General features: G+C 51.7%; 1 protein-coding gene across 1 annotated transcript in view; it reads left to right on the top strand.

The window, feature by feature from the left end:
• TMPRSS9 (transmembrane serine protease 9) overlaps positions 1-25,507 on the top strand; it is a 63,306-nt gene that overhangs the window by 13,421 nt on the left and 24,378 nt on the right. The window contains exons 2-6 of the mRNA XM_033199866.1: positions 14,995-15,161; positions 20,950-21,077; positions 23,053-23,120; positions 23,266-23,441; positions 25,070-25,111. Of these exons, the coding sequence (XP_033055757.1) occupies positions 15,020-15,161; positions 20,950-21,077; positions 23,053-23,120; positions 23,266-23,441; positions 25,070-25,111 (556 nt within the window). The 5' untranslated portion in view covers positions 14,995-15,019. The remainder of the gene's footprint in view (positions 1-14,994; positions 15,162-20,949; positions 21,078-23,052; positions 23,121-23,265; positions 23,442-25,069; positions 25,112-25,507) is intronic.

Here is a 25,507-nt window from a genome sequence, read left to right as displayed (position 1 = left end):
CTGTGCCAGATGCACTCTGGTGTCCGCTGAGGCCTTCCCTGTTGGAGACTCCTGCCCCCCACTCTGTCCCCTTCTGGTCTCTTCCTCCACGGCACCGACCTCTTCCTTCTGTTGGCCACCAAAAGGGTGGCCAATGACCCCATGTCTGTGGCAGTTTAGGAGCCCCACTGGGAACAAGGCGTCTCCGTCTCTGCTTCTGTTAATTGAACCATAAGAAACTGATCTTGTTCTATAGACTTTGGTTTTAAAAAGTGGAAGTTTTATAAAGTTGAAACTCAAGGATCCAAAAGAACTTAGTGGCCTGCTTGGGTCCTATGCAACCTCTTGGGTCCATCACTGATGGGGATGGAGGGGTGGGCACTGTGATTGCCAGGTCAGGGTCCAGTGTGGACCAATCACTGATGGGGATGGAGGGGTGGAGACTGTGATTGGCAGGCCAGGGTCTAGTGTGGACCAATCACTGGGTGGAGATGGAGGGGTGGAAGCTGTGATTGGCAGGCCAGGGTCTAGTGTGGACCAATCACTGGGTGGAGATGGAGGGGTGGAAGCTGTGATTGGCAGGCTTGTGTTCAGTGTGGACCAATCACTGATAGAGAGGGAGTAAATATTGTGATTGGCAGACCTGGTGGCTAGCACCGTGATTGGCCACCCCACCAGGACAGCAGGGATGAGGTGGACCTTCATTGACGAAAGGGATGCTGGGCAGACAAAAATGACATTGCCACCACACATACCCTAGAAAATTACAACTGAAGTGGTAAAGTTGATCAACGACCTGGGGAAACTGAGGCCTGGAGAAGTTCATTGCCTTGCTGGGAGTCCTGGAAGTCTCAGGGTGAAGTGAGGATCTGGGTATTATGAGTTGGACAGCTCCCATAAGCAGGGTGCTCCTCCTGTAAAGATGCCAGATGCGCAGTAAACCATTCGGCTCTCTCCAAAGTCAGCATCGAGGAGCGCTGCCCCAGGGGGCCTGTGTTGGCTTCCTGGTGCTGCTGGAATAAGACGGGCCTCCCTGGGCCAAAGTAAAGGTGTGGGCAGGGCTGGTCCCTCCCGGGGGCTTCAGGCGAGAATCTGTTCCTGCCTTTCCCAGCGTCTAGAGGCACCTACATCCCTTGCTCGGGGCCCCTTCCTCTCCCTTCATAGCCACAGTACAACCTCTTCCAGTCTCCCTCTGACTGTCCCCTCCCACCTCCTCTCGTGAGGACACTATGGGGATATCAGGCCCCCCAGATCATCAGGATTATCTCTCATCTCCATGTCCTTCACTCAGTCCCACCTGCAGAGTCATTTTGACCATGGAAGGCACCATATTTACAGATTCTGGGATTAGGAACTGGATGTCGGAGTCATTATTCTGCAGCCACAGGATCCACTGAGATGTCATTTCTCTTTTTTTCTTTTTGAGACAGAGTCTTGCTCTGTGGCCCAGGCTGCAGTGCAGTGGCACCACCTTGGCTCACTGAAACCTCCGCCTCCCAGGTTCAAGCGATTCTCCTGCCTCAGCCTCTTGGGTAGCTGGGATTACAGACATGCACCACCATGCCCGGCTAATTTTTGTATTTTTAGTAGAGATGGGGTTTCGTCATGTTGGCCAGGCTGGTCTCAAACTGACCTCAAATGATCCACTCTCCTTGGCCTCCCAAAGTGCTGAGATGACAGGCATGAGTCCAAGATGCATTTCTAGGAATGTACCCAGAGACACTGTCAGATTCTCTGGACCGAGGAGTCAAGGCTCTTTCTGAGCTGTGGTTCAAAGGAAGATTCTGCTGCCTGATTTCTGCCCGCTCTCCACCAGGCCTGCCAGCTGCCAGAATGCAATTTCTCTGGCCTCCGAGGAGGGCCAGGCAGGGTCACACCGGGGCAGAGGCTCGTCAGCGCACATCTGACCCAGTGTGCCCAGAACCTGAGAAGCTGGAGTGGCCACAGGCTGGCTTGTCCTGAGTCCCTTTCTGTTCACAGATCCCCACTCCTGGCTATCTGCATGTGGTCATTTCTGGATGGAGACAGTTTAGGTGTGTCCCACAGTGGATGTCCCTGGGGCTCTTGGCTGTATTGTTACTGGCCACCGGCTCTCACAGCTCACGTTTCAGTCCTGCGTATGTCAGTTCCTCGTACTTTCTTTCTTTCTTTTTTATTGTGTGTATGTATGTATGCATGTATGTATGTATTTGAGATGGGGTCTCACTATGTTGCCCAGGCTGGTCTCAACCTCCTGGGCTCAAGCAGTCCTTCTGCCTCAGCCTCCCAAAGTGCTGGTATTACAGGCATGAGTCACCACACCTGATCTTCCTTTCTTTCCTTCTTCCTTTCCCTCCCCTTCCCGTTCCTTGCCCCCTTCTTCCTCCCCTCCCCTCCCCTCCCTCCCTTCCTCCCTTCCTCCCTCCCTCCTCCCTCCCTCCTCCCTCCCTCCCTCCCTCCCTCCCTCCCTTCCTCCCTCCCTCCCTCCCTCCCTCCCTCCCTTCCTCCTTCCTCCCTTCCTGCCTTCCCTCCCTTCCCTCCCTTCCCTCCATCTTTCCTTCTCTCTCTTTTTTTTTCCCTTCTGAGACAAGGTCTCGCTCTGTCACCCAAGCTGGAGTGCAGTGGTGTGATCATAGCTCACTGCAGCCTCGACCTCCCAGGCTCAAGTGATCCTCCTGCCTCAGCCTCCCAAGTAGCTGGGACTACAGATATGTTCCACTATGCCTGGCTAATTTTTAACATTTTTTTTTTGCAGAGACAGGGTCATACTCTGCCACCCAGGCTGGCACAATCATAGCTCATTACAGCCTCCATCTCCTGGGCTCAAGTGATTGACCCTCCCACCTCAGCCTCCTGAGTAGCCGAGACTACTGGCATGCACCACCATGAAAGGTCAATTTAAAAATTTTACATTTTGTAGAGATGGGGTCTCACTATGTTGCCCAGGCTGGCCTCAAACTCCTGGCCTCAAGCGATTCTCTTGCCTTGGCTTCCCAAAGTGTTGGAATGACAGGCGTGAGCTGCCACACCTGACCCCCCTTTTCCTTATAAATTAGCCAGTCTCAGGTATTTCTTTACAGCAGGACAAAAATGGACTCAGACAACTGTGTTTAGGCATTACTTATAGGGTGACAACTGTCCTGGTTTGATTGGAATTGAGTGGTTTCCTGAGACATGAGACTTTCAGTGCTGAATAGGGACAGTCCTGGGCAAACTGGGACCTTTGGTCCCTGTAAATGTTGGTGGGATACTGTGTCAGTCTGTTCTCATGCTGCTAATGAAAGCATACCCAAGGCTGGGCACGGTGGCTCACGCCTGTAATCCCAGCACTTTGGGAGGCTGAGGCAAGTGGATCATGAGGTCAGGAGTTCAAGACCAGCCTGGCCAATATGGTAAAACCCTGTCTCTACTAAAAATTAAAAAATTACCCAGGTGTGGTGGTGCACGCCTGTAGTCCCAGCTACTCAGGAGGCTGAGGCAGAATTCCTTGAACCCGGGAGGCAGATGTTGCAGTGAGCCGAGATTGTGCCACTGCACTCCAGCCTGGGCGACAGAGCAAGACTCCATCTAAAAAAAAAAAAAAAAAAAAACCTACCTGAGACTGGGGTAATTTATAAATGAAAAAGGGGTTTAATTGACTCACAGTTCAGCATGGCTGGGGAGGCCTCAGGAAACTTAGAATCATGGTGGAAAGGGAAGCAAACGTATCCTTCTTCACATGGTGGCAGGAGAGAGAAGAATGAAAGCCCAGCAAAGGCAAAGCCCTTTAGAAAACCATCAGATCTTGTGAGAACTCACTACTATGAGAACAGGATGGGGGAAAGCAGCCCCGTGATTTAATGATCTCTACCTGGTCCCTCCCATAACACGTGGGGATTATGGGAACTACAACTGAAGATGAGATTTGGGTGGGGACACAGCCAAACTCTATCAGATACCTGGAGGGAGAAATCAAGAATGTAGGTGGCAAAGCTTTCTTTTTTTTTTTTTTTTTTTGAGACGGAGTCTCACTCTGTCACCCGGGCTGGAGTGCAGTGGCCAGATCTCAGCTCACTGCAAGCTCCGTCTCCCGGGTTCCCGCCATTCTCCTGCCTCAGCCTCCCAAGTAGCTGGGACTACAGGTGCCCGCCACCTCACCCGTCTCGTTTTTTTGTATTTTTTTAGTAGAGACGGGGTTTCACTGTGTTAGCCAGGATGGTCTCGATCTCCTGACCTCGTGATCCGCCCGTCTCGGCCTCCCAAAGTGCTGGGATTACAGGCTTGAGCCACCGCGCCCGGCCATGAATGTAGGTGGCAAAGCTTTCTAAATGTGCTCGATGTGGAACAGCTCTCCAGCAACGTGCGTTCTCAGACCAAACCTGAGCTTCTGAGTGTGGTGCACAGCAGCCTTCCAGATGGGGCTGTTGGGCCTTCCTGCCTCCCCTCTCACAGTTCTCCTACACCCTGCCCCACACTAGGCCCTGATGTTCCCTAAACTCTTCCCTCCCTCCCTCCTCCTCTCTCTTTCTTTTCTCTCTCTCTCTCTCTCTCTCTCATTTTCTCTTTTCTCTTTCTTTCTTTTTTTTTTTTTTTGAGATGGAGTCTTGCTCTCAACCAGGCTGGAGTGCAAGTGGTGCGATCTCCGATTACTGCAAGCTCCGCCTCCTGGGTTCCTGCCATTCTCCTGTCTCAGCCTCCTGAGTAGCTGGGACTACAGGCGCCTGCCACTACGCTCGGCTAATTTTTTGTATTTTTAGTAGAGACGGGGTTTCACCGAGTTAGCCAGGATGGTCTCGATCTCCTGACCTCGTGATCCTCCCGCCTCGGCCCCCCAAAGTGCTGGGATTACAGGCATGAGCCGCTGCGCCCGGCCTCTCTCTCTCTCGTCTCTCTCTCTCTTTCTTTTCTCTTGCCCATCTCAAGTGCAGTGGCACAATCATGCCTCACTGCAGTCTCAACCTCCTTGGCTCACAGATCCTCAGCCTCCTGAGTAGCTGGGACTACAGGTGTGTGCCACCGCCACCACGCCCAGCTAATTTTTCTGTGTTTTATAGAGATGGGGTCTTACTATGTTGCCCAGACTGGTCTCGAACTCCTATAGTGCTCAGCCTCCCATAGTGCCTCAGCCTCCCGCGGTGCTGGGATTACAGGCATGAGCCACTGCACCTGGCCGGTTGTAATTAACTTTAGTTTTAATAGCCACATGGGGCCAGTGGCTGCCATGTTGGACCTTGCTGGTGTAGTTGTATGACTTTATGCTCTCAGCTCCCACTTAGTGGGAGAATCATGCAGAGACTCATGAGACTGACACAAGAGGATCATTTAAGCCCAAGAATTCAAGGCTGCAATGAGCTACAATTGTGCCACTGCACTCTAGCCTGGGCCACAGAGTGAAACCCTATCAAAAAAAAAAAAAAAAAAGCCAGGTGAAGTGGCTCATGCCTGTAATCCCAGGACTTTGGGAGGCCAAGGTGGGCGGATCATTTGAGGTCTGGAGTTCAAGACCAGCCTGGTCAACATGACAAAACCCCATCTCTACTTAAAAAAAAAAAAGAAAAAGAAAAAGAAAAAATTAGCCAGGCATGGTGGCGTGTGTCTGTAATCCCAGCTACTGGGGAGGCTGAGGCAGCAGAATTGCTTGAATCTGAGAGGCAGAGGTTGCAGTGAGCCAAGATTGTGCCACTGCAGTCCAGCCTGAGTGATGGAGCAAGACTCCACCAAAAAAACAAAAAAACAGTGGATTCTTCCCCAGTCGAGCCTCAGTTGAGAATGCAGCCCAGCTAACACTTGGGTTGCAGCATCATGAGACCCTGAGCAGAAGACCCAGCTAAATCCTGTCAGAATCCTGACCCCAGGAAATGAGGAAGTAACAAGTGCATGTTGTTGGCAGCTGCTAAGTTTGTGCTGATTTGTTACACAGCAGTAGCTGACTGATACACTTTATCTACATTAGTCTTGACTTCCTTGCTCCTGCCACAGGGATTCTAGATACTTTATCCCTGCCATGTAGAATCCATTCCTTCCACTGGATACTTACTCAATTCCTATTTATCTTTCCGAACTTGGATAACTCATCACTCTCTCGGAAAACTGTCCCCTGACCGCCTGTCTAAATCAAAGACCCCTGTATATAGATTCGAAGTTCCTGGTTGTGCTTCTAGTTTTGAGCCATCCTTGGAGCATCGTGTTAATGGATCTGGGCCTCTTCCATTCAGATGTAAGCTCTCTGAGCTCAGAGAATCGTATCTGTCTCATTCAGGGTACAACACAGCCAGACGTGGCCCATCGTAAAGGTTGGCTGGATGGAGACTGAAATGAATGGCCCTTCTATATTTGATGTTAAATAGCCGTGGAGTCCTTTCTGTGAACCAATGATGGTGATGACAAGACCATTTAGAGAACACAGGAATCCTCAGAAAACCCGCGGGGCAGGGTCAGCAGAGGCAGTGGGGGTTGAATGAACGCAGTGTGTGGGTGTGTATGTGGGGGAGTGAGCTCATGCTCTAAATGTGCCTTTTCCAGCTCTAATCACAGAAGGGAATCTTGGTGTCTTTTGTCTCTAAACCATCCATCAAGTGATTCTGGCTCCTCTCAAGGCCGTTCAACTCAAGTGTAAGAGTAAACGGAAAGTGTGGTGCGGCCTCACTGCCGGCCACCCCTGCCTCACTCCATGCTACCCCTGCCTCGCTCCCCACTGCCCCTGCCTCGCTCCCCACTACCCCTGCCTCGCTCCATGCTACCCCTGCCCCGCTGCCCCTGCCTCGCTCCCCACTACCCCTGCCTCGCTCCGTGCTACCCCTGCCTCGCTCCCCACCGCCCCTGCCTCACTCCCCACCGCCCCGCCTCGATCCCCACTGCCCCTGCCTCGCTCCATGCCGCCCCGCCTCTCTCTCCACTGCCCCTGCCTCGCTCCATGCTACCCCGCCTCTCTCTCTACTGCCCCTGCCTCGCTCCCCACCGCCCCTGCCTCGCTCCCCACCGCCCCTGCCTCGCTCCCCACTGCCCCTGCCTCGCTCCCCACTGGTGGCCCCTGCCTCGATCCCCGCCGCCCCTGCCTCACTCCCCATCAATCCCGCTACATCTCTCCTTTCTCGTTGGCTCTGGATGGCCAGGCATGGAGTGGCCCTTCCCAGAGGGACACGTTCCCCTGAGGAGGGAAGATTCTGGCTGGGCCCCAGCACAGGGTTGCCAGACTCAACAGTGAAACATTCGGCACACTCGGAGACATTAGAATTTCAGACCTGTATTTATTCATTCTTTCATTATTTTGAGACAGAGTCTCGCTCCGTCACCCAGGCTTGAGTGCAGTGGCGCAATCTCGGCTCACTGCAACCTCTGCCTCCCAGCTTCAAGAGACCGACCTGTCTCAGGCTCCCGTGTAGCTGGGCCTACAGGTATGCAACATCATGCCTGGCTAATTTTTGTATTATTATTATTTTTTTAGATGGAGTTTTGCTCTCTTTGCTCAGGCTGGAGTACATTGGCACGATCTCAGCTCACCGCAACCTCCTACTCCCAGGTTCAAGCAATTCTCCTGCCTCAGCCTCCTGAGTAGCTGGGATTACAGGCATTTGCCACCACGCCCAGCTAATTTTGTATTTTTAGTAGAGATGGGGTTACTAGAGATGGGGTTTCACTGTTGGTCAGGCTGGTCTCGAACTCCTGACCTCAGGTGATCCACCTGCCTCAGCCTCCCAGAGTGTTGGGATAAGAGGCATGAGCCACAGCACCCAGCCAGAATTTCAGATTAACAACCAAAACTTTTTTTTTTTTAAACAGGGTCTCACTCTGTGTCACCCAGGTTGGAGTGTTCACTGCAACTTCTACCTCTGGGGTTCAAGTGATTTTCCTGCCTTATCCTCCCAAGAAGCTGGAATTACAGGCATGCACCAGCTAATTTTTGTAGTTTTGGTAGAGAGGGGGTTTCACCATGTTGGCCAGGCTAGTCTCAAAACTCCTGATGTCAGAGGATCTGCCCGCCTCGGCCTCCCAAAGTGCTGGGATTACAGGCGTGAGCCACCGCGCCCGGCCAAAACATTTTTTTAGTAGGAGAATGTCCCGAATTTCGCATGAGAGAGACATACTAAAATACAGATTAGGGACAGAATTCTCCAGAGAGACAGGACCAAATGAGTGGATACACAGACACATACACACAGATGCGTAAATGCACACAAACACACACACACAGATGCACACACACACAGATACAGATATTCTCGCTCCATGCCACCCCGCCTCTCTCTCTACTGCCCCTGCCTCGCTCCCCACCGCCCCTGCCTCGCTCCCCACCGCCCCTGCCTCGCTCCCCACCGCCCCTGCCTCGCTCCCCACCGCCCCTGCCTCGGCCTCCCACACATGCACACACACCCACACATGCACACACACAGATGTACACATGCATGCACGCAGACACACACATGCACACACAGACGCACTCACAGACCCACACATGCACACACAGACGCACACATACACACACGTGCACACACACAGACACATGCACACACAGACGCACGCACACGCAGATGCACACGCACACACAGACCCACACATGCACACACAAACGCACACATGCACACACACACACACGGATGCACACAGACACACATGCACACAGATACAGACCCACACATGCACCCACACATGCACATACATGCACACACAGACGCACACATGCACACACATACACACACATGCACACACAGATTGAGATTTATTTTAAGGATTTGGCTCACACCACTGAGGGGCTGCAGGTCTGGAATCTGCAGGGCGGGCTGGAGGCATTGGGAAGAGCCGATGCTGCAGTCTCAAGCCTAAAGACCATCTGGAGGCAGATTTTCGTCCTCCTGGGGAACCTCAGTCTTTTAAGGCCTTCAACTGATTGGGTGAGGCCCACTACATTACTGCTTTATTCAATATCTACTGATTTAAATGTTTCATGCCTCTAATCCCAGCACTTTGGGAGGCCGAGGCAGGTGGATCACTTGAGGTCAGGAATTCCAGGCCAGCCTGGCCAACATGGTGAAACTTCATCTCTACTAAAAATACAAAAATTAGCCAGGCATGGTGGCAGGCACCTGTAATTCCAGCTACTTGGGAAGCTGAGGCAGGAGAATCCCTTGAACCTGGGAAGTGGAGGTTGCAGTAAGCCGAGATTGTGCCACTGCACTCCAGCCTGGCAAAAGAGCAAGAATCTGTCTCCAAAAAAAAAAAAAAAAAAAGTTAATTGGGCTGGATGCAGTGGTTCACACCCATAATCCCAGCACTTTGAGAGGCTGAGGCAGGAGGATGGCTTGAAGCCAGTAGTTCCAGACCAGCCTGGGCAACATAGCAAGACCCCATCGCTACAAAAAAAAATTATGATTTAAAAAATTTTCTTAGAGACTGGGTCTCCCTACGTGACCCAGGCTGGTCTTGAGCTCTGGGCTCCAGTGATCCTCCCATCTCGGCCTCCCAAGGTGCTGGGATTACAGGCGTGAGCCACTGCACCCTGACTCTACAAAGAAACTTTTTTAACTTAGCTACTGTAGTGGTACACATCCATATTCCAGCTACTCCAGAGGCTGAGGTGGGAGGATCGCTTGAGTCCAGGAGGTGGAGGCTGCAGTGAGCTATGGTCACACCACTGCACTCCAGCCTGGGTAACAGAGTGAGACCCCCATCTCAAAACAATAAAAATAAATAAATGGATGTTAATTGTATCTAAAACTTACCTTCGCAGCAATAGCTAAAATAATGTTTGACCAAACAACCAAAGCCCAGCCAAGGTATCGCATAGAGTTAACCATCCCAGGGACACACTTAGGCTACAAAAGGATGTTTGATTATCTGAAACTCAAGCTGCATGGGGTGTTCTGTATCTTACCTGCCCACCCAGGCCTGGTTTTCATCCCCACAGGCGTCCAGAGCAACTCCACTCCCTCCAGAGAAGCCCTTGGCCACGTGGGCATGTGCAGGGGACCCCACCTGGGGAAACAGAATGGCATTGTTCCCCCAGCTTCCTTTTCTGTGGGTTTCTCATGGGGAAAAGTGTGTTGGAGGCCAGGCAAGGATCATTCTCCTCCCACACAGTGGACACCCAGGGGAGCTGAGGCGGAGGGGAGGCAATGAGATCCACCTTTGCAGAAAATGTGGAGGTGATTCACCCCTCTGGAGAGAAATGCGTCCCCGCAGGCTGAGAACATGCAGAGTTTGAGGTTAAGGTCTGTTGGGGTCTCACGAGTGTAAAAGAATGGAAGCTAGGGAACCAGGTGTGGTGGCTCCCGCCGGTAATCCCAGCACTTTGGGAGGCCGAGGCGGGCAGATCACCTGGGGTCAGGAGCTCGAGACCACCCTGGCCAACATGGCGAAACCCCATCTCTACTGAAAGTACAAAAATTAGCTGGGCGTGGCCGGGCACGGTGACTCACGCCTGTAATCCCAGCACTTTGGGAGGCTGAGGCAGGTGGATCATGAGGTCAGGAGATTGAGACCATCCTGGCTAACATGGTGAAACCCCGTCTCTACTAAAAATACAAAAAATTATCTGGGTGTGGTGGCGGGCACCTGTAGTCCCAGCTGCTCGGGAGGCTGAGGCAGGAGAATGGTGTGAACCCGGGAGGCGGAGCTTGCAGTGAGCTGAGATCACACCACTGCACTCCAGCCTGGGTGACAGAGCGAGACTCCATCTCAAAAACATAAACAAACAAAAAAATTAGCCGGGCGTGGTGGCATGCACCTGTAATCCCAGCTACTCAGGAGGCTGAGGCAGGAGAACTGCTTGAACCCGGGAGCAGAAGTTGTAGTGAGCTGAGATCGTGTCACTTGCACTCCAGCCTAAGAAAAGAAAAGACCAGGCGTGGTGGCCCACACCTGTAATCCTATAATCCCAGCACTTTGGGAGGCCGAGGCGGGCGGATTACCTGAGGCCACCGTGGCTACCTTGGCCCATCCCTTGATGAGAAGGGGTCACAAAGGGCGTGAATCCCAGGAGGTAGGATCCTGGTGTTCCCGGTGGAATCTGCCTGTCCCAGGTGTCCCGTTACACATCCCTCAGGGGCCGACAGCTGCCCAGTTCTGCTTAGGGATCCATGCGACACAGGCAGTTTCTCATGGAAACGCTGGGTGAATCCCCTGCTCCAATGAGACTGAAAGCGGCAGGAGCACAGATGAAGGTCATGGTGTCGCCGTTGTACACGGCTGCCACCTGGCTGTGTTCTGGGACTCATGTCTGTAAATCCTCTTACGTTTCAAAGCCTTAGTGATAACCGATCAGTGGGAGATCGCCCGGAACGGGGATTGGCAAATTATTATAAACGACCGGAGAGGTGGCCGGGTTCAGCGGCTCACACCTAGAGGCTGAGGCAGGAGGATCACTGGAGGCCAGGAGTTCAAGGCCAGACTGGACAACATAGTGAGACCCCATCTCTACAAAGAATAAAAAAAATTAACTGGATGTGGTAGCACGTCTGTGGGCCTAGTTACTCTGGAGTCTAAGGCAGGAGGATCGTTTGAGCCTGGGAGGTCAAGGCTGCAGTGAACTATGATCGCACCACTGCACTCCAGCCTGGGTGACAGAGCAAGACCTTGTGTCTAAAAAATAAAAAAGATTACGTATCTATTCCGGGGTCAGGAAGCCACATCCTGTGGGCCAGAGCCAGATCTAGTCCTTCCCCTGTTTTTATACAGCCCACCAATCTAAGAATTATTTCTGCATTTTATTATTATTACTGGAGACTGGGTGTCGCTCTGCACCCAGCCTGGAGTGCCGTGGTGTGATCACAGGTCCTTGCAGCCTCAACCTTCTGGGCTCAAGCAGTCCTCCCACCTCAGCCTCCTGAGTAGCTGGGATCCCAGCTACGCACCCCACCACACCCAGCTAATTTAATTTTTACTTTCTGTCAACATGGGGTATTACTATGTTGCCCAGGCTGGTCTCAAACTCCTGGACTCAAGCGATTGTCCTGCTGCAGCCTCCCAAAGAGATGGGATTATAGGCGTGAGCCACTGCGCCCAGCCAGGATTTAAATTTTAGTGTCCATAAAGTGTGATGGGAACATAGTTGTGTCTAATTCTTTACATGTGGTTGGCTGCTTTAGTGTGATAATGGCAGAGTTAAGGGACATAGTCCTGACTGCCTTGTGAGTATGAAAATATTTACTGCCGGCCGGGAGCCATGGCTCACGCCTGTCATCCCAGCACTTGAGGAGGCCAAGGCAGGAGGCCAGGAGTTTCAGACCAGCCTTTCCAATATGGTGAAACCCTGTCTCTACTAAAAATACAAAGATTACCCAGGTGTGATGGCGTGCACCTGTGGTCCCAGCTACTTGGGAGACTGAGACATGAGAATCACTTGAACTTGAGAGGTGGAGGTTGTAGTGAGCCGAGATTGTGACACTGCACAGCACAGCTATGGTCCCAGCACTTTGGGAGGCTGAGGAGGGAAGGTTGCCTGAGGTCAGGAGTTCAAAACCAGCCCGGGCAACATAGCAAGATCCCCTCTCTACAAAAAATAGAAAAGTGGGACTGGGCGTGGTGGCTCACACCTGTAATCCCAGCACTTTGGGAGGCTGAGATGGGTGGATCACCTGAGGTCAGGAGTTCAAGACCAGCCTGGCCAACATGGCGAAACGCCCTCTCTACTAAAAATATAAAAAGTAGCTGAGCGTGGTACTGGGCACCTGTAATCCCAGTTATTGGGGAGGCTGAGGGAGGAGAATCGCTTGAACCCGGGAGGCAAAGGTTGCAGCGAGCCGAGATTGTGCCACTGCACGGCAGCCTGGGCGACAAGAGCGAGACTCCATCTCGATCGATCGATCGATCGATCGATAGAAAGATAGGCAGGCAGGCAGGTAGGTAGATAGACACAGACAGACAGACAGATAGGCAGGCAGGCAGGTAGGTAGATAGAAAGATAGAAAAATGAGGCTGGCGTGGTGGTGCACACCTGTGGTCCCAGCTATGGGAGGCTGAGGTAGGAGGATCGCTTAAGCCTGGACATTTGAAGTTGCAGTGAGCCAAGATCACACCAGAACACTCCAGTCTGGGCAACAGAGACTCTCTTAAAAAAAAAAAAAAATCAGGGATGATGCGTGAAGGTCAGGAGGAGAACTCTGGGTTTTAGGCTGCTGGAGGGATTTGATGTGTGTGTGGCCAGGGATGATGTAATCTGATGAACATTTCAAAGGCACCTTAACTGCTGTGACCGGCTCATAAAGGGGCAAGGGAGGGAGGAAAGAGGCCAGTCCCTGCAGAGGGGATGCTGGTGGCCTGTGCTGGTGGCCTGTCCAGAGCCGTAGCTGCACAGATGGTGAGGAATGACTGGATTAGGAATCTGTTTTGAACACTGAGCCAACAGGAGTTGTTGACGAGTGTGACAGAAAAAGAGTCTGTGGTTACAAATTCTTTGATTCTCCTCCCTTCGAAAGATGGCACGCAGGCTGGGCGCGGTGGCTCACGCCTGTAATCCCAGCGCTTTGGGAGGCTGAGATGGGAGGATTGCGTGAGGTCAGGAGTTTGAGACCAGCTTGGGCAACACAGGAAGACTCCTTCTCTACAAAATAATAGATTAGCCGGGCGTAGTGGCACACACATGTGGTCCCAGCTACTAGGAGGCTGAGGTGGGAGGATCGCTTGAGCCCTGGAGGTGGAGGCTGCAGTGAGCTGTGATCACACCACTGCACTCCAGCATGGGCAACAGAGAAACACTCTGTCTCAAAAAAAAGGAGACAGGAGGGTGAGAGTCAGAGAGAGACTGGAAGAGGCTGCACTGTGGCTGTGAAGGGGGAGGAAGGGGGCCTGAGCCTCTAGACGCTGGGAAAGGTGGGAAACGGATTCTCCCAAGCCCCCAGGAGGGCCCAGGCCTGCCCACAGCTTGATGATGAGCCCTGTAAGATGGATCTCAGGCTTCTGACTTTCAGAACTGTGAGATAATAAATCAGTATTCCATTTTTAAATTTTTCGAGACAGGGTCTGGCTCTGTCACCCAGGCTGGAGTACAGTGGTGTGATCACAGCTCACTGCAGCCTCCACCTCTTGGGCTCCAGCGATCCTCCTGTCTCAGCCTCCTGAGTGGCTAGGATTACAGGCGTGAGCCACCACATCTGGCTAATTTTTGTTTGTTTTCTGTGGAGATGGGGTCTCACTATATTGCCCAGGCTGGTCTGAAACTCCTGGGCTCAAGCAATCCTCCTGTCTCAGCCTCCCAAAATGCTAGGATTACAGGTGTGAGCCACCATGCCTGGCCAATAACTCAGTGTTCCTCTAAGCCCCAAGTGTGGGGTCCTTTTTTCCAGCAGCTATGGGAACCTCAGACTTATTCTTTATAGCAGTGGACCCCAGCGACCCACGGGAACCCCTCACCCTCACACAGCGGCCCAGACAGCAGTCACTTCCACCTTGTTGTTTTTTTCATTTTTTGAGACAGTCTCGCTCTGTCACCAGGCTGGAGTGCAGTGGCACAATCTCAGCTCACTGCAACCTTTGCCTCCTGGGTTCAAGCGATTCTCCTGCCTCAGCCTCCTGAGTAGCTGGGATTACAGGCACGCACCATAATGCCTAACCAATTTTTTGTATTTTTAGTAGAGACAGGGTTTCACTATGTCGGCCAGGCTGGTCTCAAACTCTTGACCTCAAGTGATTCACCCACTTCGGCCTCCCAAAGTGCCGCATCTGGTCTTCTTCTTCTTCTTTTTTTTTTTTTGGAAGCGGAGTCTTGCTCTGTCACCCAGGCTGGAGTGCAGTAGCACGATCTCGGTTCACTGCAGCCTCTTCCTCCCGGGTTCAAGTGATTCTCCTGCCTCAGCCTCCCAAGTAACTGAGATTACTGGCGTGCACCAACATGCCTGGCTAATTTTGTATTTTTAGTAGAGATGGGGTTTCACCATGTTGGCCGGGCTGGTCTGGAACTCTTGACCTCAAATGATCGCCCACCTCAGCCTCCCAAAATGCTGGGATTACAGGCATAAGCCACCGCACCCGGCCGTTTTTAAGGGCATAGTTGCAACCCTTGCTTATGGGAAGAGAAGTGCCTTCAGCCTTTGACCCCATGTTTCTGTCTTGCTGTGTGGCATCCAGCTCGCTGTCTGCGTGTCTCTGAGCCATGGAGTCTACCGTGGCTGACGTACACCTCGTGCCCAGGACAACCAAGGAAATCCCCACTCCAGATGCTGCGTGCTGTCGAGCGGCCACCATTGGTGTGGTGGCCACCAGCCTTGTCATCCTCACCCTAGGAGTCCTTTTGGGTAAGTGACTATGGGATTGGCTGGGTTCACAAAACAAGGGGACGTGTGCAAAGGAAGTGACTTGATGGTGTCTCCATGACCATCTTAGAATTAAAAGGCAGTGTCTAGGTGTGGAAATGAAGGCTGCCCTAGGTCAGGCGGGTGGGCGTGGAGTGGAGTGGGTGAGTTCCTGCGTGCGTCAGTTTTCCCAACTAAAGACGCTCTCAAAGGAAGTTTTCACAGCTGGGATGACAGAGAAACACAGACAGGGAAGTGATCTTGTTTTAAATTTTGGCAAATCAGCAAAATACCCAAAAGGATTTTTATAAAACCAAGCAATTTGGTTGGGTGTGGTGGCTCCCGCCTGTAATCCCAGCACTTTGGGAGGCTGAGGCGGAAGGACCATCGGAGCCCAGGAGTTTGAGACCAGTCTGGGCAACATGATAAAGCCCTGCCTCTACAGAAAATACAAAAAATTACCCAGGCATGGTGGCGCCTGTAGTCCCAGCTGCTCAGGAGGCTGAGGCAGGAGAATCACTTGAACCCAGGAAGCAGTGGTTGCAGTGAGCTGAGATCGCACCACTGCACTCCAGCCTGGGTAACAGAGTGAGACCCTATCTCAAAAAATAATAATAAAAAATAAGGCCAGGCACCGTGGCTCAGACCTGTAATCTCAACATTTTGGGAGGCCGAGATGAGCAGATCATGAGGTCAGGAGTTCGAGACCAGCCTGACCAACATGGTGAAACCCCATCTCTGCTAAAAATACAAAAAAAAAGAGAAAGAGAGAGAGGGGACGGGGGTGGGGGAGGAAAAGAAATAGCTGGGCATGGTGGTACATGCCTGTAATCCCAGCTACTTGGGAGGCTGAGGCAGGAGAATTGCTTGAACCCAGAAGGTAGAGGTTGCAGTGAGCCAAGATCATGCCCTTGCATTCCAGCCTGGGTGGCAGAGCAACTCTAGCTTAAAAAAAAAAAAAAAGTTAGTTTTAACATTTAAATGATTATAATAAACAGTAATTTGTGGAGAAATGCTCTTGTGTGGCAAAATAGTAAGTTGGAGATCCTTTGAGAATCCTCCTAATTTTTTTTTTTTTTTTTTTTTTTTTGGTATTTGTGGAACTTCTCAAACTCCCAGAGCCAGACACGTCTGACTGAGGCCCTCTAGTGGCCATGGGCCCCAAGTGCAACATAATTTGGGTTCCTCCTGTGAGTGTATTTGTGTGTGCATGAGGGTGTGCATGGTGCACACGTGTTCATCGGCATGCGTTTGTGTGTGCATGCATGTGTGTGTCTCCGTGTGTATGTGTGCATGGATGTGTGTGTGTGTGTGTTCGTCCACACACTAGTAAGAGGCAGGGGCAGGGCAGAGTTTCTCATCTACATTCTAACAAATACATTTTGGGAAAAACGGATAGATATAATTCCCATCAGCACCCCCCTGAAACCACAGGAAGTCTTTTGTTTTGTTTTGTTTTGAGATGGAGTCTCATTCTCTGTCTCCCAGGTGTGACAGAGTGCAATGGCACTATCTCAGCTCACCGCAACCTCCACCACCCGGGTTCAAGCAATTCTCCTGCCTCAGTCTCCCAGGTAGCTGAGATTACAGGTACACGCCACTGTGCCCAGGTAATTTTTGTATTTTTAGTAGAGACGGGGTTTTGCCATGTTGGCCAGTGCTGGAAGTCTTTTCAGAACCACTTAAGGCCGGGTGCGGTGTCTCACACCTGTAATTCCAGCACTCTGGGAGGCTGAGGCAGGATAATCACCTGAGCCCAGGAGTCTGAGAGCAGCCTGGGCAACATAGCAAGACCCTGTCTCCACAAAAAATTAAATAATAAAAACAAGAAGTATTTAAAATTTTAAAATGTTTTAAATGAAAATGAGTGGTTGTACGTGCCTGTAGTCCCTGCTACTCAGGAGACTGAGGAGAGAGGATTGCTTGAGCCCAACAGTTTGAGCTGCAGTGAGCTATGATCACACCACTGCACTCCAGCTTGGGAGACAGAGTGACACTCTGATAAAAAATAAAAAATAGGCCGGGCGCGGTGGCTCAAGCCTGTAATCCCAGCACTTTGGGAGGCCGAGACGGGAGGATCACGAGGTCAGGAGATCGAGACCATCCTGGCGAACACGGTGAAACCCCATCTCTACCAAAAAAATACAAAAATCTAGCCGGGCGAGGTGGCAGGCGCCTGTAGTCCCAGCTACTCCGGAGGCTGAGGCAGGAGAATGGCGGGAACCCGGGAGGCGGAGCTTCCAGTGAGCTGAGATCTGGCCACTGCACTCCAGCCCCAGCGACAGAGCGAGACTCCGTCTCAAAAAAAAAAAAAAAAACACTAAATAAATAAAAATAAATAAATAAAAAAATAGGGCCGGGCGCGGTGGCTCAAGCCTGTAATCCCAGCACTTTGGGAGGCCGAGACGGGCGGATCACGAGGTCAGGAGATCGAGACCATCCTGGCGAACACGGTGAAACCCCGTCTCTACCAAAAAAATACAAAAATCTAGCCGGGCGAGGTGGTGGGTGCCTGTAGTCCCAGCTACTCCGGAGGCTGAGGCAGGAGAATGGCGTAAACCCGGGAGGCGGAGCTTGCAGTGAGCTGAGATCTGGCCACTGCCCTCCAGCCCGGGCGACAGAGCAAGACTCCGTCTCCCAAAAAATAAAAAATAAAAAATAAAAAATAAAAAATAAAAAATAGCCGGCCGTGGTGTCTCACGCCTGTAATCCCAGCACTTTGGGAGGCCGAGGCGGGTGGATCACATGAGGTCAGGAGTTCGAGACCAACCTGGCCTACATGGTGAAACCCCGTTTTTACTAAAAATCAAAAAAATTAGCCAGGCGTGGTGGTGGGTGCCAGTAATCCCAGCAACTTTGGAGGCTGAGGCAGGAGAATCACTTGAACCTGGGAAGCAGAGGTTGCAGTGAGCCGAGATTGCGCCATTGCACTCCAACCTAGGCAACAAGAGAAAAACACCATCTCAAAAAATAAAAATAAATAAATAAATAAATGAGAGAGAAAAAGAAAATGATGCCAAGCGCGGGGGCTCACACCTGTAATCCCAGGACTCTGGGAAGCTGAAGCGGGAGGATTGCTTGAGCCCAGGAGTTCCAGATCAACCTGGGCAACATGGCGAAACTGTCTCTACAAAAAACACAAAAAATTAGCCAGGGCCAGGCGCGGTGGCTCACACCTGTAATCCTACCACTTTGGGAGCCTGAGGTGGGCAGATCACGAGGTCAGGAGTTCGAGACCAGCCTGGCCAATATGGTGAAACCCCGTCTTTACTAAAAATACAAAAATTAGCTGGGCATAGTGGCACGTGCCTGAAATCCCAGCTACTCGGGAAGTTGAGGCTGGAGAATTGCTTGAACCCAGGAAATGGAGGTTGCAGCGAGCCAATATCATGCCACTGCACTTTTGCCTGGGCAACAGAGTGAGACCCTGTATTTAAAAAAAAAAAAAAAAAAGGGTCAAGCACGGTGGCTCACGCCTGTAATCCCAGCAGTCTGGGAGGCTGAGGCGGGCAGATCACGAGGTCAGGAGATGGAGACCATCCTGGCCAACATGGTGAAACCCCGTCTTTACTAAAATACAAAAAAAATTAGCCGGGCGTGGTGGCATGCACCTGTAGTCCCAGCTACTCAGGAGGCGGAGGCAGGGGAATCGCTTGAACCTGGGAGGCGGAGGATGCAGTGAGCCAAGATCATGCCATTGCACTCCAGCCTGGCGACAGAGTGAGACTCTGTCAAGAAAGAGAGAAAGAAACAGAGAGAGAGAGAGAGAAAGAGAGAGGGAGAGAGAGAAAGCCAGCCAGCCAGGCGAATGGCGGGCGCCTGTGGTCCCAGCTACTTGGGAGGCTGAGGCAGGAGGATCACCTGAGACCAGGAGGTCGAGGCTGCTGTGAGCTGTCATTGCACCACCACACTGAAGCCCGAACAATAGAGACCCTGTCTCAAAGAAATAAGACATTTTAAAACATAAACATGAGAATTCAGCCCTTCCCGAACAGCTCACCGTTTTAGCTGGAGATGTCAGGAGAGGCTGAGTGGAGAGCGGGGGACATTCTGAACTATTTCTGCAACTTCCTGAATCTGCAGTTGTTTCAGAGTGGAGACTTACAGAGTGAGGCTGAGACACAGGCGGGGCAATTCAGTCCACCCACCAGCGTGCTTGTGTTTCTCTATTTTTAGTTTCTTGAACGAGAAAACATACCGTTTTTAGCATTGGTTCAGAATATTCTATCTACTGAATATGTGACTATGTAAATAGCCATCTAGCATATCTATCCATTTAGGATAATCGGAACTGGGGCCCAGCTTTCACAGATTACGTGGTTGCTATTTGCATCTTTTAAATGTTGTAATTATGGCCTTTTTGGGGGGGGGCTGCTGGTGTGCACTTCTGGTAGTTTTAACGTATTTTTGACCAAAACTCGTGCTCCCATGGTTTCTGTGGTTACTCTTGTAGTTTGTATTTAGAATTTTTTCTGCTGCTTGACTCAGCATAGGAATTTTTTTATGACATTATTTTTGCTATACTTTGTATTTTGGGCACAACATAGGCAACAGCTAAAAACCAGTGCTTTCTGCCTGTCATCCCAGCACTTTGGGAGGCCGAGGAAGGCAGATCACCTGAGGTCAGGAGTTCCAGACCAGCCTGGCCAACATGAAGAAACTTCATCTCTACTAAAAATACAAAAATTAAGGCTGGGCGCAGTGGCTCACACCTGTAATCTCAGCACTTTGTGAGGCTGAGGTGGGCGGATCCCCTGAGGTCAGGAATTCCAGACCAGCCTGGCCAACATGGTGAAACCCAGTCTCTACTAAAAATGCAAAAAAACTAGCCAGGTGCGGTGGCGCACGCCCGTAATCCCAGCTACTCAGGAGGCTGAGGCAGGAGGATCGCTTGAACCCGGGAGACAGAGGTTGCAGTGAGCCGAGATCACACCACTGCACTCCAGCCTGGGTGACAGAGCGAGACCGTATCTCAAAACAAACAAGGTTGGGCGCAGTGGCTCACACCTGTAATTCCAGCACTTTGAGAAGCCAAGGCTGGCGGATCATCTGAGGTCAGGAGTTCAAGACCAGCCTGACCAACATGGAGAAATCCCGTCTCTACTAAAAATACAAAAATTAGCTGGGTGTGGTGGTACATGCCTGTAGTCCCAGGCACTACTCGGGAGGCTGAGGCAGGAGAATCACTTGAACCCGGGAGGCGGAGGTTGCAGTGAGCTGAGATCGCACCATTGCACTCCAGCCTGGGCAACAAGAGCAAAACTCTGTCTCAAAACCAACCAACCAACCAGTGGTTTCTAAAGATGACCTCATGGGCCTGTGGCCGGAGAGTCCGGATGGCCTCTAGCTGTGCTCATGTGCCTGCAGCAGGAGGTGGGATCTGTCATTTCACCATCTCCTGATGCCATTCCAGCGGTTACTCCCTGAAGTCAGCTCAGATCCTGGGCCAGGCACGACATGGGAGACAGGCATAAGCAGGACCTCTTCCTGCCTTCGAGGAAAACGCACGGGCGTCTGGGGCTCACCTGACTCTCATCCACCTTGTGCACTGTACCTGGGAACCTCCGGGGGGGTGGCTGTAGAATTCAGCTCCAAACCAGAATGCTTTCGGGAATTGAGGGAGAGCCCTGTGAGGAGCTATTCAGGGCAGCCACAGGGGCGTTGGCCACTGCAAGTCAGGAGTGACTACCAGGGTGTGTGGGCACAGACAGGGCGGGTCCCGGGCGGCAGCTCAGCGGAGGCCTGAGCCCCCAAAGGTGGCCTCTCTCACGGCCGCTGGTCTTGTCCCCAGCCTTCCTCTCTACACAGGGCGTCCACGTGGACCACACGGCCGAGCTGCAGGGAATCCGGTGGGCCAGCAGTTTGCGGCGGGAGGCCTCCGACTATCACCGCACACTGACGCCTACCCTGGAGGCACTGGTGAGGGTGGTCTGTGTTTGGGGGCGAGGGAGGAAAAGCGGGTGGCCAGGGCTTGGACCTGCAGCTGCTTTCCATGTGGGAGGGAGGCAGGCCGGAGGCAAGGAGGCTGAGGTGGAGGCTGTGAGACTGGGAGGCCAGGCCATGGGGGAGGGGCAGGACGAGGCCAGGTGGTCAAGGCAGGTACCTGCAAGGCAGAGCTGTGTCCACTGAGGACAGGATCACATGGGATTTTAGGCCACATTTAGAGGTTTTTTCTTTTTTTTTTTTTTTGGAGATGCAGTCTCACTGTCGCCCAGGTTGGAGTACAGTGGCACGATCTCGGCTCACTGCAACCCCTGCTGCCCAGGTTCAAGCGATTCTCCTGCCTCAGCCTCCCAGGTAGCTGGGATTACAGGTGCACGCCACCACATCCAGCTGATTTTTGTATTTTTAGTAGAGACGGGGTTTCATCATGTTGGCCAGGATGGTCTCGAACTCCTGACCTCAAATGATCCTCCCGCCATGGCCTCCCAAAGTGCTGGGATTACAGGCGTGAGCCACCACACCCGGCCCTCCACATTTAGCGTTTTATATTTTATTCTAAAGGGGAACCGATGTGGGTGCCTCCCATTTGTAATCCCAGCACTTAGGGAGGCCGAGGCGGGTGGATCACCTGAGGTCAGGAGTTCGAGACCAGCCTGAGCAATGTGGCAAAATCCCATCATTACTAAAAACACAAAAATGAGCCAGGTGTGGTGGTGTGTGCCTGTAATCCCAGCTACTCGGGAGGCTGAAGAGGGAGGATTGCTTGAGCCCAAGAGGTGGAAGTTGCAGTGAGCCGAGATCACGCCATTGCACTCCAGCCTGGGTGACAGAGCGAGACTCCATCTCAAAAAATAATTTAAAAAAACAGGCTTGGCGCAGTGGCTTACACCTGTCACCCCAGCAATTTGGGAGGCTGAGGTGGGTGGATCATGAGGTCAGGAGTTCAAGACCAGCCTGGCCAACATAGTGAAACCCTGTCTCCACTAAAAAATACAAAAAATTAACCGGGCATGGTGGTGTGTGCCTGTAATCCCAGCTACTTGGGAGGCTGAGGCAGGAGAATTGCTTGAATCTGGGAGACAGAAGTTGCAGTGAGCCAAGATTGTGCCATTGTACTCCACCCCAGGCGGCAGAGCAAGACTCTATCTCAAAATAATAACAACAACAATAAAAAATTTAAAAACACTTAAGTCTGGGTGTGGTGGCTCACAACTGTAATTCTAGCACTGTGGGAGGCCGAGGCAGGCGGATCATTAGGTCAGGAGTTCGAGACCAGCCTGGCCAACATAGTGAAACCCTATTTCTACTAAAAATACAAAAAATTAGCTGGGCATGGTGGCAGGCACCTGTAATCCCAGCTACTTAGGAGGCTGAGGCAGTAGAATCGCTTGGACCTGGGAGACGGACGTTGCGGTGAGTGGAGATTGCACTACTATACTCCAGCCTGGGCGACAGAGCAAGACTGCGTCTCAAATACATACATACATACATACATACATACATACATATAAATAAAAATTTAATTTTTGAGGGGGGGATGAAGTCTCGTTTTGTCGCCCAGGCTGGAGTGCAGTGGCACGATCTTGGCTCACTGCAAGCTCCGCCTCCCGGGTTCACGCCATTCTCCTGCCTCAGCCTCCTGAGGAACTGGGACTACAGGCACCCACCGCCACGCCCAGCTAATTTGTTGTATTTTTAGTAGAGATGGGGTTTCACCATGTTGGCCAGGCTGGTCTCAAACTCCTGATCTTGTGATCCGCCCTCCTTGGCCTCCCAAAGTGCTGGGATTACAGGTGTGAATAATTTTAAAATTTAAAACAATAAATAAAAGGAAATGCTTTCCCATGAAACCAACCCCTTCTCCAGCTCCCTGCCACACCAACAGGCCTCTGCAGTGCCAGGGTGCCCACGCTGTGGGTCTCAACGTTTGCCGTTCCTGTTTCTGTTGCAGTTTGTAAGTAGTTTTCAGAAGACAGAGTTAGAGGCAAGCTGCGTGGGTTGCACGGTGCTGAATTACAGGTGAGTTGAAGCTTCCATTGGGTGACAGAAACTTGGTGGACATCTGGGAGTTTCTGGAGGACTCCAGAAAAGTTTGGAAAATTCTAGAAGATTCCAGCAGGGAGGAGTCCCTCCCTCTCCAAGGGCCTCTCCTCCATACCTGTAGGGATGGGAACTCCAGTGTCCTCGTACATTTCCAGTTGCACTTTCTGCTGAGACCCCTCCAGACGCTGAGCCTGGGCCTGGAGGAGGAGCTATTGCAGAGGGGGATCCAGGCAAGGCTGCAAGAGCGCAGCATCTCCCTGGCTGCCTATGGCACGATTGTGTCGGCCGAGCTCACAGGTGAGTGGGCAGCCGAGACGGAAACCCCATCACGAGGAGGCTGGAGGGGGGCAGGCGTTGCAAGATACATTTTGATAATCACCCCTTCCCATAAAAAGAAAACAAACTGGCCGGGCGCGGTGGCTCACGCCTGTAATCCCAGCACTTTGGGAAGCCAAGGCGGGCGGATCACTTGAGGTCAGGAGTTGAGACCAGACTGGCCAATATGGTGAAACCCCATCTCTACTAAAAATACAAAGATTAGTTGAGCATGGTGGCGTGGACCTGTCATCCCAGCTACACGGAATTCTCCTGAGGCAGGAGAATCGCTTGAACCTGGGAGGTGGAGGTTGCAGTGAGCCCAGATTGTGCCATTGCACTCCAGCCTGGGAAAAAAGAGTGAAACTTCGTCTCAAAAGCAAACAAACAAATGTAAAAACTGACATTGCCTTTGCCTTAATGGTGTGGACCAGGGGTCAGCCATCTTGTTCTGTAAAGACAGTGTAAATCTTTTCTTTTCTTTTCTTTTTGAGACAGGGTCTCACTCTGTTGCCCAGGTTGGAGTGCAGTGGTTTTAAAAACTAAAAAATTGTACAGTGCAGCAGGTCATGACTGGAGAGTCAGATGCAAGTTCAGACCATTTGTTGCTGGGCGTGGTGGCTCACGCTTGTAATCCCAGCACTTTGGGAGGCCAAGGCGGGTGGATCACAAGGTCAGGAGTTCAAGACTAGCCTGGCCAAGATGGTAAAACCCCATCTCTACTAAAAATACAGAAATTAGCCAGGCGCAGCGGTGGGCACTTGTAATCCCAGCTACTCGGGAGTCTGAGGCAAGAGAATTGCTTGAACCTGGTGGGGCGGAGGTTGCAGGGAGCCGAGATTGCACCACTGCACTCCAGCCTGGGTGACAGAGCGAGACTCTGTCTTTAAAAAAAAAAAAAAAAAAAAAAAAAGATTAGTCACCTTGACTTTGACGCACAGAACATTTATGATTCCCTCCCCACCAACCGTAACATGTTGGTTGAGGCCTTAATAACCTCTGCTGCAGTGTTCACAGAACTTCCCTTGGCGATAGGGAGGTTCCAGGTCCCGTGCAGTTTGGTGGCTGCCCGAGCCCTGTGGCTAGTGAGTCCTCTCCATGGGCCTAGTGAGACTGAGAATCGGTGTTGAAGTGGATTTCATCCTCACTGACCGAAGGTAGAATTTAAGTGACTCTGGGGTGGACGGGGCAGCTGCTTACTTTACTCCACTACCTGTCTGCAATAGGACGTTTTCTTTCCTTCTTTCTTTTTTTTTTTTTTGAGATGGAGTCTTGCTCTGTCGCCCAGGCTAGAGTGCAGTGGCCAGATCTCAGCTCACTGCAACCTCCGCCTCCCAGGTTCAAGTGATTCTCCTGCCTCAGCCTCCCAAGTACCTGGGATTACAGATGTCCGGCACCACACCCAGCTAATTTTTGTATTTTTAGTAGAGATGGGGTTTCACCATGTTGGTCAGGCTGATCTTGAACTCCTGACCTCAAGTGATCTGCCCGCCTCGGCCTCCCAAAGTGCTGGGATTATAGGTGTGAGCCAGCGCACTCAGCCAATAGGACATGTTTAGAGGGTTTTACCACTTATTCAATGAGCTTCTATCTTCTCTGTTTTGTTGCAGGAAGACATAAGGGACCCATGGCAGAAAGAGACTTAAAATCAGGTATGTTTTTCTCTCTGGCCTTTTCTCTGATTGCAGTTACTGACAGAGGTTTCCTAAGATTCCTTTCAAGAATCTCTGCAGGGAGGCTGAGGCAGGAGAACGGCGTAAACCCGGGAGGCGGAGCCTGCAGTGAGCTGAGATCCGGCCACTGTGCTCCAGCCTGGGCGACAGAGTGAGACTCTGTCTCAAGAAAAAAAAAAAAAAGAAAGAATCTCTGCATCAAGACCAGGCGTGGTGGCTCACACCTGTCATCCCAGCACTTTGGGAGGCTGAGGCAGGAGGATCACTTGAGGCCAGGAGTTTGAGACCAGCCTGGGCAACATAGCAAGACCCTATCTCTACAAAAATAGTAATTAAGGCTGGGTGCGGTGGCTCACACCTGTAATCCTAGCACTT

The sequence above is a fragment of the Trachypithecus francoisi genome, unplaced genomic scaffold (assembly GCF_009764315.1).
Source record: "Trachypithecus francoisi isolate TF-2019V2 unplaced genomic scaffold, Tfra_2.0 Lachesis_group5, whole genome shotgun sequence".
NCBI lineage: Eukaryota > Metazoa > Chordata > Mammalia > Primates > Cercopithecidae > Trachypithecus > Trachypithecus francoisi.
This window is presented reverse-complemented; position numbering and strand designations above follow the sequence as displayed.